Source organism: Triturus cristatus, chromosome 3_2, assembly GCF_964204655.1.
Source record: "Triturus cristatus chromosome 3_2, aTriCri1.1, whole genome shotgun sequence".
Classification (NCBI taxonomy): Eukaryota; Metazoa; Chordata; class Amphibia; order Caudata; family Salamandridae; genus Triturus; species Triturus cristatus.
Window position 1 is genome coordinate 778,143,994 of NC_140584.1, and position 16,802 is coordinate 778,160,795.

General features: G+C 43.0%; 1 protein-coding gene across 1 annotated transcript; it reads left to right on the forward strand.

Annotated features, from left to right (window-relative positions):
• The first annotated feature begins 240 nt into the window (after positions 1 to 240).
• Positions 241 to 10,048, forward strand: LOC146858095 (gamma-crystallin-3-like). Its single transcript, XM_085648856.1, has 3 exons — positions 241 to 343; positions 3,130 to 3,372; positions 9,712 to 10,048. The coding sequence occupies exons 1-3, from the start codon at positions 335 to 337 to the stop codon at positions 9,985 to 9,987; spliced, it is 528 nt and encodes a 175-aa protein (XP_085504982.1). The 5' UTR covers positions 241 to 334; the 3' UTR covers positions 9,988 to 10,048.
• Positions 10,049 to 16,802: the final 6,754 nt, after the last annotated feature.

Here is a 16,802-nt window from a genome sequence, read left to right on the forward strand (position 1 = left end):
TTAGTGGGTGCAGCTTGACACAGACACATAAGCAAACAATTGTTCCAGCGAGAACTCTAGAACGTTTTTTGTTCTATTTCTTACAGTCATGTGTTCTAATATCAATTGGTTTCTGTTCACAGCAAAACGATTGCTCAGTAAGCAACTCCAAACAATACCAGTGGGTACTTTACAGCATTGAAAGGGGCACTATTTACATTTACCTTACTGTGCAGAAACAGTTGTATGCAGGCAATGCATTGTCCACGTACAGACGGTGGGATTAGTGCATGTATATAAGGGGTGGACTTGCCCATCTACAGCACCGAGGTCTCAAATCCATCCAGCAGCCAACATGGGGAAAGTAAGTGAGAGATGCCAGTGTGTGTACTTCTGTGATAGTGCCTCATTTATAGGCAAGAATGTGTCTCAATATATGTGAATAGCAGACTCTTTGGTTGAATCGAAAATGCCTTCTTATAAACTGTGTGGCATTAGTCAAAGGTAATTTCTTTCGTTCAGATCATGCAAATCTTGGTGATTTTTGAGATTGTTAAGTCACTTTTATTGGAGACCTGAGTTCCGAGTGGGTATGTATGGCCATTTGCGTCCAGTGCGTCTGGAGGGCATCACTCCATCTCTACATTAGCGAACTGTTTCACTTCGCGATAGATGGCATCAGAAAAGTCACTTGGATGGAAGCTGCATTTTGTTCGTGTTCACCTGAGTGACCATGCATGTGCAGATACTTAGGGGCAGATTTACAAGCCCCTCGCGCCACTTTTGCGTCACATTTCCCATGTTAAAAGTGACGCAAAGGTGGCGCAAGAGGCTTGTAAATCTGCCCCTCAGTGCTTTGTAATTCTGCGTTCAGCAACGGACTTCATCTCATGTGAACAGCCCTTAGGATTACATGCAGGCGAATTATGGTTCGAGCTGCTCCATGTAATGGCAGAGTCACTGTTTCCACTGTCGAGAAAGAGGACAAATGGCATTGTTTGTCCCGTAGTATCTGTGTTTAAGCATCCTTTCTGCGAATTTCTACTCATTCAGAAAATCTCTTAGGGGCGGAGCTTCCTGACAATTTCATAATAACAATCGGGATTTTCATTCAACTAATTAATTAGGGCCTAGTTATTTTGGCTGGAGATTCAAACATATTTTTATCACAAGAGAACAAGGCTAATATTTTTCGAGTCATGTCTGTACACTTAGGGACAGATTTGCCAGTTTGTCAAACAGCGCAGTGCTGTAGCCGCAAATGCTGTACCGCGTGGCGTTGGAAGGAAAGAGCTAGAGAGCGACATATTTACAGAAATATGGCACTCTCCTTCCCTCTCCCTAACTCTGGTGCAGAAATATGCAGCTGTGCCCCGCGGACACACCCTTGCACCACAGCGCAAGGGTGTCTCCATGAGGCTAGCATGATTTTTGTACTGGAACTATGCTTAGACTAACTTTAAACATGTTCCCACTCTGTATGTGTGCTGTACAGCGCAGCACATGTGCAAAGTCAGTAAATAAAGGAGAACAAATCATTTCTCCTTAATAGCACCTAACTGTAATGGGCGCTATTTTCTGATGCGAAGTAAATAGGGCGTAGTGACAGAAACCTTGGGTGGTTGTGTGGGAACACCCAGGCATCATCCATGGTACTTCCCTTTGGATCAAAGCAGTGCAAAGCAGCGCATAACTTTGCACAGTGCAACATGCATGTAAAGCCCGAAAATAAAGGGGAAATAAAACATTTCTCCTTTTAATGCCTGTTTTACAGCGGCATTATTTTCCTGCGCTAAACCCTGTCTACTAATGTTAGCTGATAGGGTTTAGCATAAAAAAGCATGGGTGGTTGCATGGGAATTCCCATGTATCACCCATGTAACACCCTGCGGCACAAAGTAATGCGGAGGAGCATTTCATGCTGCTTTGCAGTACTATTCCATGCAAACCTACGCTAATACCAAGTAGCGTTGGTTTGTAAAAGGCTTAGCATCAGGTTGGCATTAAAAAAGTAATACTAACCCAGAGCTAAAGGCCTTATTATGAGTTTGGCGGTGCAGAAGCAGGACCGCCCGCTCCTCCATCGCCAAACCCATGTTTGAACTGCCCACCAGATTAGGAGTTTTCTCCTGTCTAGCAGGCTGCCTGTTGGCGTTCCCAGGGTGGTGCCTATGAACCAGGCACTGTAATGGAACATCAAAGGCAGTACCTGCACGGCATGGACTGCAGCAGTCTATGCCTTCCAGGTACTGGTGTTCATGGACTTAGGGGGGCACATGTTCATCTTCATGGCGTGAAGCACAAGGGGGTCCTGTAGGGCCCCCTTTGTTTCCTCACCACCACACTTTTCATGGCGGTCACTCTGCCATGAAAAGTGTGGTGATGAGGAAACTCGTAATATGCTTGGTGGGGCTGCAGTAGCCCCACAAAGCATATTGTGGCCTCAGGACTGCCGTACAACCTCCAGGGACTAGCAGTTCCCTGGTGTTTGCGGCAGATGCTGTGGTCCTAGGGTGGCCCGACCTCCCTAATAATATCAGGGCAATCAGTAGACCACCACTGTCCTTGGTCCGTGGACCTCCAGACTCATAATAAGGCCCCTAAATCTTTGTGAATTTGGGCCTTAGTGCTTACAGTATTTTGAAGAAAACCAAGCAGTAGCGAAGATAAGGATAGGAGGCAAACGATTATCTGATTCTGAAAAACGACATACACTCATTGAATTGCAGAAACAAATCCGAAATGATTGAATTTTGTGATGTGCCATTGTTTTTATTTGACAATAATTTTATGTTGTACATAAAAAAGGCCTGACCTGCACCAGATTACATGGCAGTCTCTGTCAGTAGCATAGTTTGAGACACCCTGGTTCTAATCTACTTCTACAACTGTGTCCCAGCTAAGCTCTTTAGGTGAGGAGGATAGTTCAGCTTACAAGTCTGTAGTAAAATTAATATTTTCCACTGTCTGAGTCTGCTGATATTGTTACCCAGAAATTCCTATATATTTTTCCCAGTGACTTCAGAAACCTTGATGTTCGAAAATTAAAGTTAGTAAACCAATAGATTACATGGTTGACAACAAAATCACAAATCATCTTTTGTAATTTTCAATTGTTAATATTAAACAATAAAATGTTCTTTCTAACAGATCACCTTCTATGAGGACAAGAACTTCCAAGGTCGCTCCTATGAGTGCAGCACTGAGTGTGCCGATCTGACATCCTTCTTCAGCCGCTGCAACTCCATCCGAGTGGAAAGTGGCAACTGGATCCTCTATGAACACCCCAACTTCAGGGGGCACCAGTACTATCTGAGAAGAGGCGAGTACCCGGACTTCCAGCACTGGATGGGCTTCAATGACTCGATCAGGTCTTGCCGCTTGACCCCACAAGTGAGTCTTACTCTGCTTCATTTTATTTACCCTTACTTTAAAATCTTCACTTCCTCAAAGAACTAAATCCATGAAATCTAACTGTTCATCAGCTTCATGACAGAGTAGGTTGGCAATCTTGAAGTCCTCAAGTGGAAATTTGCTTTCTACTTATAATATATGACCCAACCAAAGTGGCGTGGCCAAGCAACTGAAGATGGCAGATGCATGCTAGTTTAGCTCTGGCCAGCAGGCACAATACTTCAACAATTATTCTGCTTAAATTAGCGGGATGCCTGTGAACAACTGCCGGGGGTCGCTGCAGCCACTTCAGAAGCCCTGCGCTTCCTCCCCAGGGAACCGAGCCACCCTGCTGCGGGAATCAGGCCTGTGTGCTGTGGTAGGTCCAGCAGCATCAAGCGGACCTGGTTGGCCTGTGTGAGGTGGGCATTGTGGGGCCTGTAGCAGGCATGAGGCGTGACCCCTTATCCAATGGCCCTATCATCTTGGTGGGCGTGGGAGCTCCTAGCCGGACCAATTGTCATGCCAGAAACAGCGAAGGACTGGCTTTAATGCCCGTTTCCTCTTATAAAGAACCAATAAGTGATGAGGGACTTATTGGGACTACTCACTTGCCTTCCTGGCACGCCCTGTAATGGATCATACCGCATCAGCGCCCACTGAAAACACTCGCCACTATTAGATAAAACCAACTGTATAGTCTGCTCCCATTGTGATATCCCTGTTGGGCTAACAATGGCTTGACCGCCACAAAAATATGCAGAATGATATAGTGTACTATTCCTATGCACGAGGAGCCTTGCTATGGATCCATACATGGAACCCCTTTCAGAGCCTCTGAACGGTGATTGATAATAAAGCAGATATGTTTTTGCAGAAGGCCAACTAATTGCAGTGTAGTCCTTTTAGAATGTATACATGCTCGTAACTCAGAGCAAGTGGTCTACTGGGCTACCCTATCTGGGATCCTCGCCCAATGGGTAGGCATTCCGTGGTAACTGGGAGGGGACTATAACAACATCCTGGATCTTTCACTTGACCGCTGTCATCCTCTGCTTGTCTGCACCACAGCCCATCAGCAATAGCAACAATTTGCCCGGATGACCCAGCAATGGACCCTCCTAGATGCCTGGAGAACCCACAATCCACACTTGCGTCTTTACTCTCATAACTCGGTCATACACAACCTAAATGTCTGAGTGGACCGTTTTCTCTGCTCACCGACCTCACCCCACAGCTTGCTCATTCTGACTATCTGGGGCAGGTGATCTCCGATCACACTGCCCACATCGCAGACATTAAATGGGGTGCACCGCATCCCCCGGTCCGTACCTGGTGACTCTCCAAAGACATATTGGCTGATGCAGCATTCTGCAAGGCACAGTGTACACATATTACCCGCTATGTTGTAGGTAGCCATGCCACAACTACCACCCGCGCTATAGAATGGGACTCTTTTAAGGTGGTAACCGTGGGCTTCTGTTTGCAAAATATAGCAGGGGTTTGTAGAGAGTTGGCTTGGGACTTGAAGGCCGCTGAGGAGGAGGTAAAATCCATAAACAACATTCACCCCCAGACGAGACAACCTGATGTGCCCTGACTGACACTAAAGCTTGCCATTCTTCATTGATTAAGCCTCTCCTTGCTATCACTCACAGGCTATCATTATGTGGAATACAAGACTCAAATTCATGCTACGGGTGACAAATCTGGAAGGGCGCCCTCCACTGCAAGCCCAATTAGACATATTGCGAATGTTCAACTCCTACTACACCACGTTATATCTAGAACAACCAGCGTCACCCCTGAGGCCATTCACCAATTTTTAGATCCCTTAACCTTACCATCCATCACCGCCATCATACGCAAGGATCTTGATGGCTTGATCACTGTAGACAGGGAGAAGAGGGCGATACAAGACTTGACCCGAAATAAGACCCATGGATTATATACCTGCCGGTAGAATATTATGACCACCTCTCCATCCTCCTCATTGCCAAATTGGTTGAAATTTATAATAAGACTCTTACCATAGGCTTGCTCCCAACTTCTCTTCAAGAGTCTCTTCCAGTTCTCTTGCTCAGACCTGACAGGGACCCCACTCAGCTCTCCTTGTACAGACCTTGTACAGACCTATAGGTATATTAGGCGCACACTATAAAATCCTTGGAAATGTGCTAGTGGATCGGTATGTGCAGTTACTACCTACACTGATCCACCCAGATCTGGACGGGTTTATACCAGGTCATAACACATCTAACAACATCAGACGACTTTTCCACATCATGGATCAGTCCACACTGTGCTAACCCTTAGCAGCATGCCTCAGCTAGTCCTAGAAAAGGTCTTTGATTCCCTGTCCTGGGAATACATGCTTGATGTCCTGAGGGCCATGGGGCCGGGTCGTTTCTACACATGAACTCTACTTCTTGAGCACGCATAGGCAACCTGATCTCAGCCTCCTTCTTAATAAGCAGCGGTATGCAGCAGGGGTGTCCTGTCTCAGCTATCCTATTCACCCTTGCGATGGGGCCTTTGGTGCAGTGACTCAGAGCGGGGAAATGATGCTGGGGCATCCTGCTGGACGGCACAGTGCATGTAGTGTCCCTATATGCAGACGACATGCTACTATATCTTCGGGACCTACCGACTGATGTGGCCCCTATTTCAGCAGCATTTCGAGATTTTGAGCAGGTAGTAGAGTTTCGGGTGAACTAGGGGAAATCATGCATTTTCTCACTTAATTGTGATGGCCCACTGCAGGTTACCAACTGGGCGGAGAGCCACTGACGTGATTGATAGCAGTGGTTTGGTATCTCGGGTCTGCCTTTTTCATTCTCAACAGTATTTATTCAATGGCAACCTACAGGGGGTATTTACTAACCCTGGGCGGAGTTCGCGGAATTGTGCTACGCGAAACTCCGCGAAGTGGTAAAAAAACTCCACCGCACTACGTGGGTCTCCACGAGCGGCGGAGTTTGATAGAAAAATGCTGTTTGTGGTGATTGCACAGTGCTGGATGCTTGTCCTCACTGTGCGATCATCGCGAACGGCACCATGCACAATGTAGGCTTTCCTTTTTTTTGCCGCTCGAGTACATTTTTACTTGACCCATCTTTCTCGATGCAATGGGCAGTTTCTCAATGCGAGCGGTCACAAGCATACGCGACCACTCGCAATAAGAAACCTGAACCCCCCGCATTGAGGAATCTCGCCAGGAGGTTTATTTTCCACGCTCGCGGCTCACCAACTTGGCGTTGGTGAACTTGAGCAGGGAAAAAACTCCGCTCTGCTGCACAAAGCGGAGTTTTTGGGCACTCTGTGATCTCCGCGTAACACGGAGTGCGGAAAACTCCGCAAACTCCGCGAGCGGAGCGGATTTCACCGCCCAGGCCTAGTATTTACGGCCCTCAAGTCTCAAATGCAGTTTTCGCAGCGGTTGTTGCTGGCATTGCCGGGTAGAGTTGCTCTCTCCAAGATGATTGTGCTTCTCCGACTATCTTTCTATTTTTTCATGTCCCGGTATTTCCTAAGAAGCAATTCTTTCTTGACTTGGGAGATCTGTTCTGGGATAACAGGAGATGTGGAGTAGCACCAAATAAGCCTCAGTTACCAGCCGGGAGCAGAGGGCTCCGAGTGCCATCTTTTGAGGCTTATTACCTCATGGTGTAGCTCAGTGAGTGGCCAGGTGGCTATTGGGGAAACAATCTTTATGAAGCCAGTGCAGTCCCCTACCCCTGCATGTAATTCAACAACTTCTTCATCGCACTGTTAATCTGAACCATTCATGGTCCCCTCACGTGTGGATTACTTGGAGGTGCTTGGCAAAATCTTCCAGCTCACAAGGTGCACACTCCCCTACTCCCCGGCCACTCTGCTCCAGGATCTACCTGCACCCCAGGGGCATTTTATTGCTGACAAATTAGCAACCTGGTATGAAAATTCCATTGACACAGAAGGGGGTTTATTTCAGGATACACATTTAATCCTGTATGACCAGTTGTGCCAGGAATACAATATTCCAACAACTTAATATCTTTTACACAGGCAGTTATCAGGTCACTGTGGGGTGTAATTTACGCAGAGCCACCTACCCATGTAGTGATGCATACACTACTCACCGTGGGAGAAGGGTGGCATCTTATCACTTGGCTTTACAATGCCATAAACGAACATACTGGGGTCCCACTGACTCAACTTCGCCTGGAATAGGAGGAGGATCTGGAGTGCCACCCCTACATGACATTGAATGGACACACGCACTCAAATCTCTCCACGTTATCTCCAAAAATGTGCGATTCAAGAACATTCAATATAAGGTACTCCTCACAGCTTACGTCTCACAGCTTCGCTCACAGCTTACCGTCTAAACAGTATTTTCACAATGGACGACCTTATCTGCCCCAGATGTCAAGCACAACCGGCAGCCTTTCAACACGTTTTGGTCATGCCCCAGTATAACCAGCATCTGGAGTTCTACACACACTCTATTAGCCACTGTTCTAGAGCTCACATCACCTGACCAGGTTTACATTTCATTTGTTATGATGCTGTATCAGCAAGGTTGTGTGATCTAAATATGATTAGATGCTACTGAATATGTGGGGCCTCCCTCATGGAACAAGAGGAGGTTGCTAAAGATAGGAAACTCCAAACTGAACAACCTAACTACCCAATAGATTTTATTTGATATTACCCAACCAAAATAAACATCGGTGTTTCATTCCAGCTATACATTAAATGGCATCAGGCCCATAGCTTAAGAAATGAACAGTGAACTCAGTGTTATATCACTTGTCTGATAGTTGTGTTAACCCTCGAATTTAAGGAGAATGCTTTGACAGCATTTCGTTTAAAACGATGCAGAGATATCACTGTTTGCATGGTTTGGTCATTTTTGGACTAGTTACTTTGACATGAAGAAGATTCTTGATCTATGTGACATGAAAAATTCAACAGTGAAGAAACTTATTTTGTAAGGAGTAGTAATGAGAAATCCCCATCGAAGAAAAAGACATTACAAGGAATACTGGAATGAGGAAAACCATCTTCAGAAGTTCATATCCAAACCCAAGAGCTAGCCCATTCTCCAAGTACAGTAACAATCTCTACTTTAGCTGTCAAATTCAGAGTCTTTTCGTCCGTTTATTTTTATTGCTTATCGTCCTTTTAACCTTTATATTTTCTTAATTTTCACATTATGATGGATGTAATTGTATATCTGGGAAATCACCGCATTTTGTTGCAACAAAATACATTCTAACAAGTTGCCTTTTCTCAAAAATGTTCGCAATTGCACCAAAACTTCATTTAAAATAGATGACTATTAATTTGGGCATGTTAATATTTACACCTTTGATGGACTGCGCAGCACACCGAGCAAGAGAGGCTGCTATAGAACGATCGTCTGGTAGCATTTACTTCTTGCAGAAATATTCCATATTCCCGAGCAAGACACGAAAATAGGGAAATGGAGATACATGTTCATGGTTTGGAACTGATGTTTGCAGTCTCTTTACTATTTATTTCGCCCGAAAAAATATTCTAAGAACTTTGAGATGGTAAGGCGTGTACAAATGTTTTGGTTTAGACATTTAGGCAATTCTATTTTTATGAGGGCAGAAACTGTGCGCCTATTATACATTTCACATTTCGTGCTATATCAGAGACACATATGGTCATAAGGCATTTTTAACTTATGTGGTTGTTTTCTGCATCCAGTCTTGTATATGTGCCCAGGGCTCATCGTTTTTTTGTACCCTATTACACTCTGATAACCCCATTTTACATGTTCACACTCACTGTCAAAATCAGGAAAACGCTGATGACGGGAAAGTACTGTAGAGACAGTGAGTGCTAAATGCGAGCCAGCTGCAAAATGAACTTTCAGCCCAAAATACGTGCTAGTGCCCAAAAGGGCGCATACAGCACTGAACACTATTTTAAACTACGGCACGGGACCCTATTAGTAAATTTAATAAATTAGTTATGATCTTAATAGACTGCAAAAGCCTCCATTTCTCCATGCTGAATTGCCCTTATCATTGCTGCCTTAATCTTCGACATTGCTTATTGGTTTGCTTTGAACTCCGTTCATTATTATCACAGCTAGTTTCGCTTGAGCACCCCATGTCATCAGGGGGTGAATGTTGCGCTTTATAAGCACATTATGAGAATACATAATAAGGATGCCAAGCAAAAGTCAAGTTTGTGTAAAACAAGCACATCTCAATAGAATACCTTTTTTTTAAGTGAAAGTATTGTTTTTTTTTTTTATCTTACATTTTATTTTATGTTATTAAGAAAGTTAATTCTCATTTGTTTTCTCTCCTTGTCCAGCATCGTGGATCCTACAGAATAAGAGTTTATGAGCGCGAGAACTTTGGAGGTCAGATGATGGAGTTCTCTGAAGACTGTCCACATGTTTACGAGCAGTTCCGCTATAATGACATCCACTCCTGTAATGTGCAGGATGGACACTGGGTCTTCTATGAAGAACCCAACTACAGAGGGCGTCAGTACTACCTGAGGGCCGGAGAGTACAGGAGGTACAGCGACTGGGGAGCCTCCAGCCCCAAGGTGGGATCCTTTAGAAGAGTTCGGGATCTTTACTGAGATACGGTTGATGTTCTGCCTCAACAATCCATGTAACACAAATAAATATTGCATACATTAAGTTGTTTTGCTTTTTTATTAATAATTATTAAATGAATATGTGGGATTTGAATTCACAGAGTACCAAACTAACAAGGGATTTTAACATCTTCCAGCCCTAAAAAGTAAGCAAACAATGGGGCATATTAACAAGGAACAGTGAAAATTAACGCTAAGGGTGCTTAGCATTAATTTTTTTAACGCCCGCTATCGCTGAATAATATCGCCTTGTTATCGCTAACAGCCTTGGCGATAAAAAAATCCTGCGATAGCGGCATTTTGGGAGGTTATCGCTGGTAATGCAGCGATAAAACTACAAGGATAGGGATATCCTTGTTGATAGCCCATGGTGGATTTAGCCATATAATCCACCTCCCATTGGATTGCATGGCTAAGTCTGAAAATTAGCAGACGTGAAAAAGCAGCGTTAAGCGTGGTTAGCACTGCTTTTTTTGTCTCTAACAGGGTTAGCGTGAAGCTTGATAATAGGAGAAATGTCGCTTATATTATTTTGCTCTGGAACGCCCACTTTGCATCTCATTAGAGATGCAAAAGGAAGTGTAGTGAAAAAGGGTTCTAACATGCAATTTTGCATGTTAGCACCCTGTTGTTGATAGGGCGATATTTTTATCTCCGCTTCTTTGGCTGTTAAAGCCAAAAAAGTGGAGATAAAGCCCTTGTTAATATGCCCCTAAGTAGATTCACAAGATGCAAGCACCCACATAATCACCCAGGTGCCAGGGGTATCGCAAACAATTACTTGACCTGAAGGTCTGGCTGAGGGCCAAGGACACATCAGTTTCAAGGCAGCATGCTAGAGAACCCCCTAGATCTGGGCATTAGCCCTATTGCACCCGTGAACCCCACAACTCATGGCTTGAGAAAATACATCCCCTGATAAGCCTCCCCGTGAGCCTGTGGGACACAGACCCTTGTGGTTCCTTGCCCAATGCTTATTGAACTTGAGTGCACCAATTTGTCACTTATCCAGAAAACAATTACTGAAATATTTTATTAGTGAGCCAGCGGATTTATGAGTTTCCCACTATTTAGACATAGATTTCTGTCAATGACCCCTCACACAATCTGTATTTCACGCAATTAGAGAAGAAACTTAAGCAAATCTCCTTCACAACTATATGAGTTCACAGAAAAAAAATTCTTGACAAAAAGCCCTCCTTTACCAGACACCACGTTTATTGTTTCGGTGACGATAACAACAAATACATGTGCTTTCTGGAGAAATTGCAATGATTAAGAAGAGTACCAAAACTACTAATTATATATGCGATACTACAAAGCGGGATATTAACCATCTCCAAATCGAAGCAACATCTAATAAAATCCCAAACCAAGAAGATCATGGCTTAGGAAAGAAACACCATCCATAAAGTAATAGTATTAGCCCCTTAGGGTTGATGTTAAAATGCCGAATTACATATTCATTAGTGATACACTTTCAACAGTGCCCTTCGTCAAAACATCTCATAGTAAGAAGTCTAGACTATTCAAGTCTGCTGTGGGGCCTTAACCATAGTAAACAATCCCATACAATGTTATTATTTGCTGTGACTTATGTTAATAGAAAAGAATCATTAACAAAGACACTTGGTGTGACTTTTGTATAGTGCATGCACTTCATTCCATTACGGACAATGATATCATACCTAGGTTTACTTATGAAAACGTAATTTGATGTGTGTGTTGCAGTAGTGGTTTGGTTCCTTTGAACTTATTAGACAGACATATCTGATAGCAGCGATGTGTAGGGTACAACAGGATCCATGATGTCATGGAGAGAGGTAGCCACCTCAAAACAAACATGCACGTGCATATTGGCATAAAGGAAAAATGCAAACAGATATGCAACAGTTTCCAAATATTCTTGCACACAAGCCCATCACAGCCCATCCACCCAAGCACGTGGTCAAGCAGACAAATAGGCACTCATACACATGGACCCTCTGACATTGAATGACCCACATACATAGATGTCATAGGCCTGGTATTGCGTATAAGACACTGTCGCCTTCCCTAAGATCATCTCATAGAGGTAGACATGATATCAGAATGGAAAGGAGTCCTCAAAAGAACTGGCTTAAGAAATAGTCTGTTCCAATCAAAGTAATAGCCAGGAGCTACATTTATGAGTCTGGTGAGAAATGAGGAGGAGGAAAGGAACAGAGGCTTCACAAGAGCAGGAAGTTTACATGAGGGTGGGGACATTTTAGGAATAGGTCTGATAGTATAGAAACCGTAGACTAGTTATCAAGGCAAGCCAAACTTATCTTTCAAACCACGTTTGCCACCCAACATACTGGGCTGACACCCAGACTACCGATATTTAGGTATACTTACATGTGCACACAATTTAAATGTGACCAAACAGACCATAAGTAGGCAGATGAAGATGAACATGGAGAATAATGGAATAACAAAAAGAAGCAATTGTTAACCTAATATTTAGATCTGCCGACTGTAAGGGAGAGAGAGACTTCAACCCTGATATAAGCTGTTGAGGAGCTCCCTCAAAGATAAACAATATAGTGCAAAGTACAAGCAGGAGTTTTTGAGGAATCATGTGCTGAGACACCTATAAATCTTTGGCTCAAATGACAGGCTTTATTAAAGGAAAGTGCATTTAACGTACAATTACAGCATTACAACAATACTGAAGTCAACAAATACATCAAATAAAATCTCAAACCAATGTATTAAAAAGAAGACAAGTTTAAAGTTTAAAACAACAGAAAAATCGGAAATGTTGGAAAAGGGCTTCCAAAAAATATAAGAGACTTTCCTAGAAAACAATTGGGATCTAACAAGTCAATTTTGGGAGCTTATTTATTAATACTTTACACTAGGTTTGCATGAGAAAAGTGGTGCAAACTGGCTCCAAATGTAGACTTGGGATTTACTTTCCAGCGATACTTTACCTTACTTTGCATCAATGGACAGTATAATGGATTATACACGGTGTAAGACATTGGGTTACTGCTTGAGGGGGGGTGAAACCATACGCAAGCAGGAACCAAATTCCTTGTCAGGGTGAAGTCACAAGTAGACCCCAAATTAACCTTTGCTCAACCCTCTGGTAGCTTGGGACAGCTCAGTCAGGCTTAACTCAGAGGCAATGTGTAAAGTACTTATGCAGCACTTCAACCAGTAACAAAGTGAAATCACACAAAAATAGGATCCTACAGCAGATTAAAAAAATAGAGTAGAATTTATTAAATAAACAAACAATAAAACAACAAAAATCCAATCAGTCGAACCGGAGCTATGCAACTTGAAAGATTTGAAGTAAGCATAGCACCTAAAAGTGCCAACTGTGGTTATCTGGATGTCCTGGACTGGGACAAAGTCACAAGTTCAGGCTGGCTGCGATGGAGTGCAGGCCAGATACAGGGACCAGATTAGTCCCACTTAGAATTGTACCTAATGTTACTGATGTGGGGCACTGTGTTGTGCTGCGCTAGTTCCAATGAGGAGCTGTGGAGGCTGTGATGCTAGGTCCTGAATTTAGTTGCATTGTGCTGCATCAGTTCCAATTTGGCCGTTGATCAATGGCTGCAAGGTGCTGTAACATGAAGTCTTGTATTGCAGTGCGTCAAGTTGCGTTGTGATGCTTTAGTACCAAGGGAACCCACAGTTCGGCTGGGGGGAGTACACTCTGATGCCCCCCAAGGGCCCAGGAACACTGGGGGGCACATCTTGTGGATCAGGACTCACTCCAGCAGCAAGGCACACGCAGGTACAGCTGATCCTGGGCAGATGCAGAACAGATCTCCGTAGCCTATTATGTCCCTGTAGTTCAGAACAGAAGGCCAGTCAGATAGCCCTTGGAGTCATTCTAGTGGTTCTGGATTCAAGGAGCAAGTCCATTCTTCCTTCTTCAGCAACAGGTCAATCCTTCTTGTAGCAGGGCAAAAGAGCAGTTCTTCTTCTGAGTCTTTCACAGCTCCAGCAGTGATCTGCACAGGGGGTTTGAGGGTCCCACTTTTATACCTTGTTCTAGCTTTGAATTTGGTAAAGCATCTTGAGTTTTCCCCCCACAGAGGTAATTGAAAGTTCCTGCCTCCCTGCCCTGGTTCCAATCTGTCTACAGCCAAAATAGGTTAGTGTGAAGTTCTTTGTGTGTGAGCTGAAGCAGTGTTTTTGGAGTGCAATGTGTGAGGTGACAGCTCCGCCCCTCCCTTAAGTCATGGTGGTCCATCCTGCCAACACTGCCATTGACCTTAAGAAAATAAATGGCTGATGTTTTTTTGTATTTCATGGTTAAAATCGTTTCTCCTGGGAAAACCAGGAGACACCAGATGGACACAGGTCTATGAAGAAAGTCTACTTTTGATCCACCCATAAACAGCCTACCTATTTAAGTACAATCATTTGAAAAAGTGGTCACATGGGAGATAGATGCTCTAAGGAACACACAGAGACAGTACTTGCACAATACCTCAAAGGCAGAGATTGAAGGATTAACCAACTTGACAGAAAATAAGGACATTATAATCAAGCCAGCTGACAAAGGTGGCACAATAGTCATCCTCCCTGTAGAGATTTACAGGCAAGAGTGCAAAAAGCTATTGAATGACAGCAGACATTACAAAAAATTGGAAAGAGACCCAACCAGAGGCATCATGGAGGGCATTACATACTTGGTTAAAAGAGCAGAAGAAGAATGGATAACAAAACAGGAGGCAGATTTCCTGATAGAGGCAAAACCAATAGTGCCCTACTTCTACATCTTGCCTAAAATGCTCAAAGGAAAAACACCACAACCAGGTCATCCTATCGCGGCAGGAAAATGTTCAGCACTAGAACCCTTATCCAAATTCGTGGACCACTTCTTACAACCCATAGTGAAGAGAATTTCATATTTTGTACAGGACACGAAGGACATGTTAAAACTAATGTTCTGAACCAGCTACAATTTAATCTCAAAAATCAACTGCTTCTAACTCTAGACGTAGAAGCGCTCTATACGAGCACCCCTCGAGAGGAGTTACTAAGAGTATTGGATTAACTTTTACAAAAGACAAAATAGACATCGATAGCCCCATTGGACTTTGTAGTGGATTGTGCTCACACATCACTTACAAGGAATTGCTTCAAGTTTGAAGAAGGATTCTATTTGAAAACTCATGGTACTTCAATGGGCAGTGCGTTCCCCCTAGTGTAGCCTGCCTCTATGTCCACGCCTTTGAGGTAGAACAAATCATTAATGAAGAAAATCCTTTCCATGATTATATCAAGGTATGAAAACGCTGATGAAATTTTTGTCATTTGGACAGGCACAGCAGATACAGCTAACCAATCCATTGCCTGGATCAATAATGTGAACCAATATCTGAAATTCACAATGACAGTGAGAAACAAGGAAATCCCGTTTTTAGATTTAATGATCAGTCCACATAAAAACATACTGATGAGTGAAATATACTACAAACCCACAACATAAACAACTTGCTACAGTATTATAGCAATCATCCAAAGTCATTAAAGGATAATCTCCCTATAGGACAATTTCTCCAATTGAAAAGAACCTGTACAAACAAAAAAGACTTACAGCAACATGCAGAATGATTATCTGATAAATTGAGTGAGAAGAAATACCCTCGACAAGTCATCAATCAAGCATGCATAAGAGCATCCCATACTCCGAGAGAAGTTCTACTTGAAAATTCAATTTAAGAGACTCCAGATAGCCTGATCTGTGTAACCACCTTTGGGCAATACTCCAAGGAAATTAAAAAAAATAGTGAAAAAATACTGGAATATTCTGACATCTGGTACATTAAAATTCACTAAACCAATGTTTTCATTCAGACGTGGGAGATCTATAAAAGATGAACTAGTCCACACCTTTTCAAAACCACAAGAAGAAAAAAATAACCAACTCACATTGTGGAACCTACCAGAGATATCAGGCCATGTCCGATGAGGACATTGTAGTGTTTGTGCTCTAACAAAGAGGACAAAGCACAAAGACTTGGGCCTGAGAACCCCATGGGTTCAAAAGTCATTTACAAACTGTGATTCCACTAATGTGGTATACCTCCTTAGATGCACCTGTGGTGAAAGATATGTGGCAACGACCACAAGGAAAGCTGCGGGTGAACAAAAATAGGAGCACTTTCTGATGTAAAACGAACACTGCAAGGCTGATGAGACATTTAATTGAAAAAAAAATCTCTGAAAGTGGTTTTGAATGGACCTTCATTGAAAGAATCCAACCCAGAGACATCAATTACAAACAACTATTTGTAGCTGAACAAAGATGGATATTACGTTTGGGAACTTCAAGTAGAGGCCCGAATGATGAAGTACAATGGACATAATTATAAATACAGTAATAATCATCATTGTTCCAGATGTCACACCACAAATGAATATCTTATCTTGAACATATTAGGATAAACACCCTCATACACAAGAGAGCTAAACTGTAATCTCCTTGTCAGTGTGCCTCTAATTATGCCCACATGATTGCAGCAATTAGAAAATATCACTTATAATCGCATAACAGCATTACACACATTGTTGATAATATAGGTGTACCTATACAACTAGGACCCTACCCACAACAAAAACTAATAATTGGTTGCACATAAGGGATGATTTCAAACAAATAAATATATATTTTTAAAAAATGTAATTGGACTGTAAAGTTAGACAAGTGTCTTACACACATCCCCTTCAATTGATGATCAGTACTCAAAGCCCCTGAGGTGTTCTAAATGTACACACAATCACACTAAGCTCAAGACACTCAA

Excerpts from the sequence above, each read along its gene's own strand:
- LOC146858095 (XM_085648856.1), top strand. Across the intron at positions 3,373-9,711 it reads CTTGCCGCTTGACCCCACAA|CATCGTGGATCCTACAGAAT; the intron begins GTGAGTCTTACT and ends CTCCTTGTCCAG.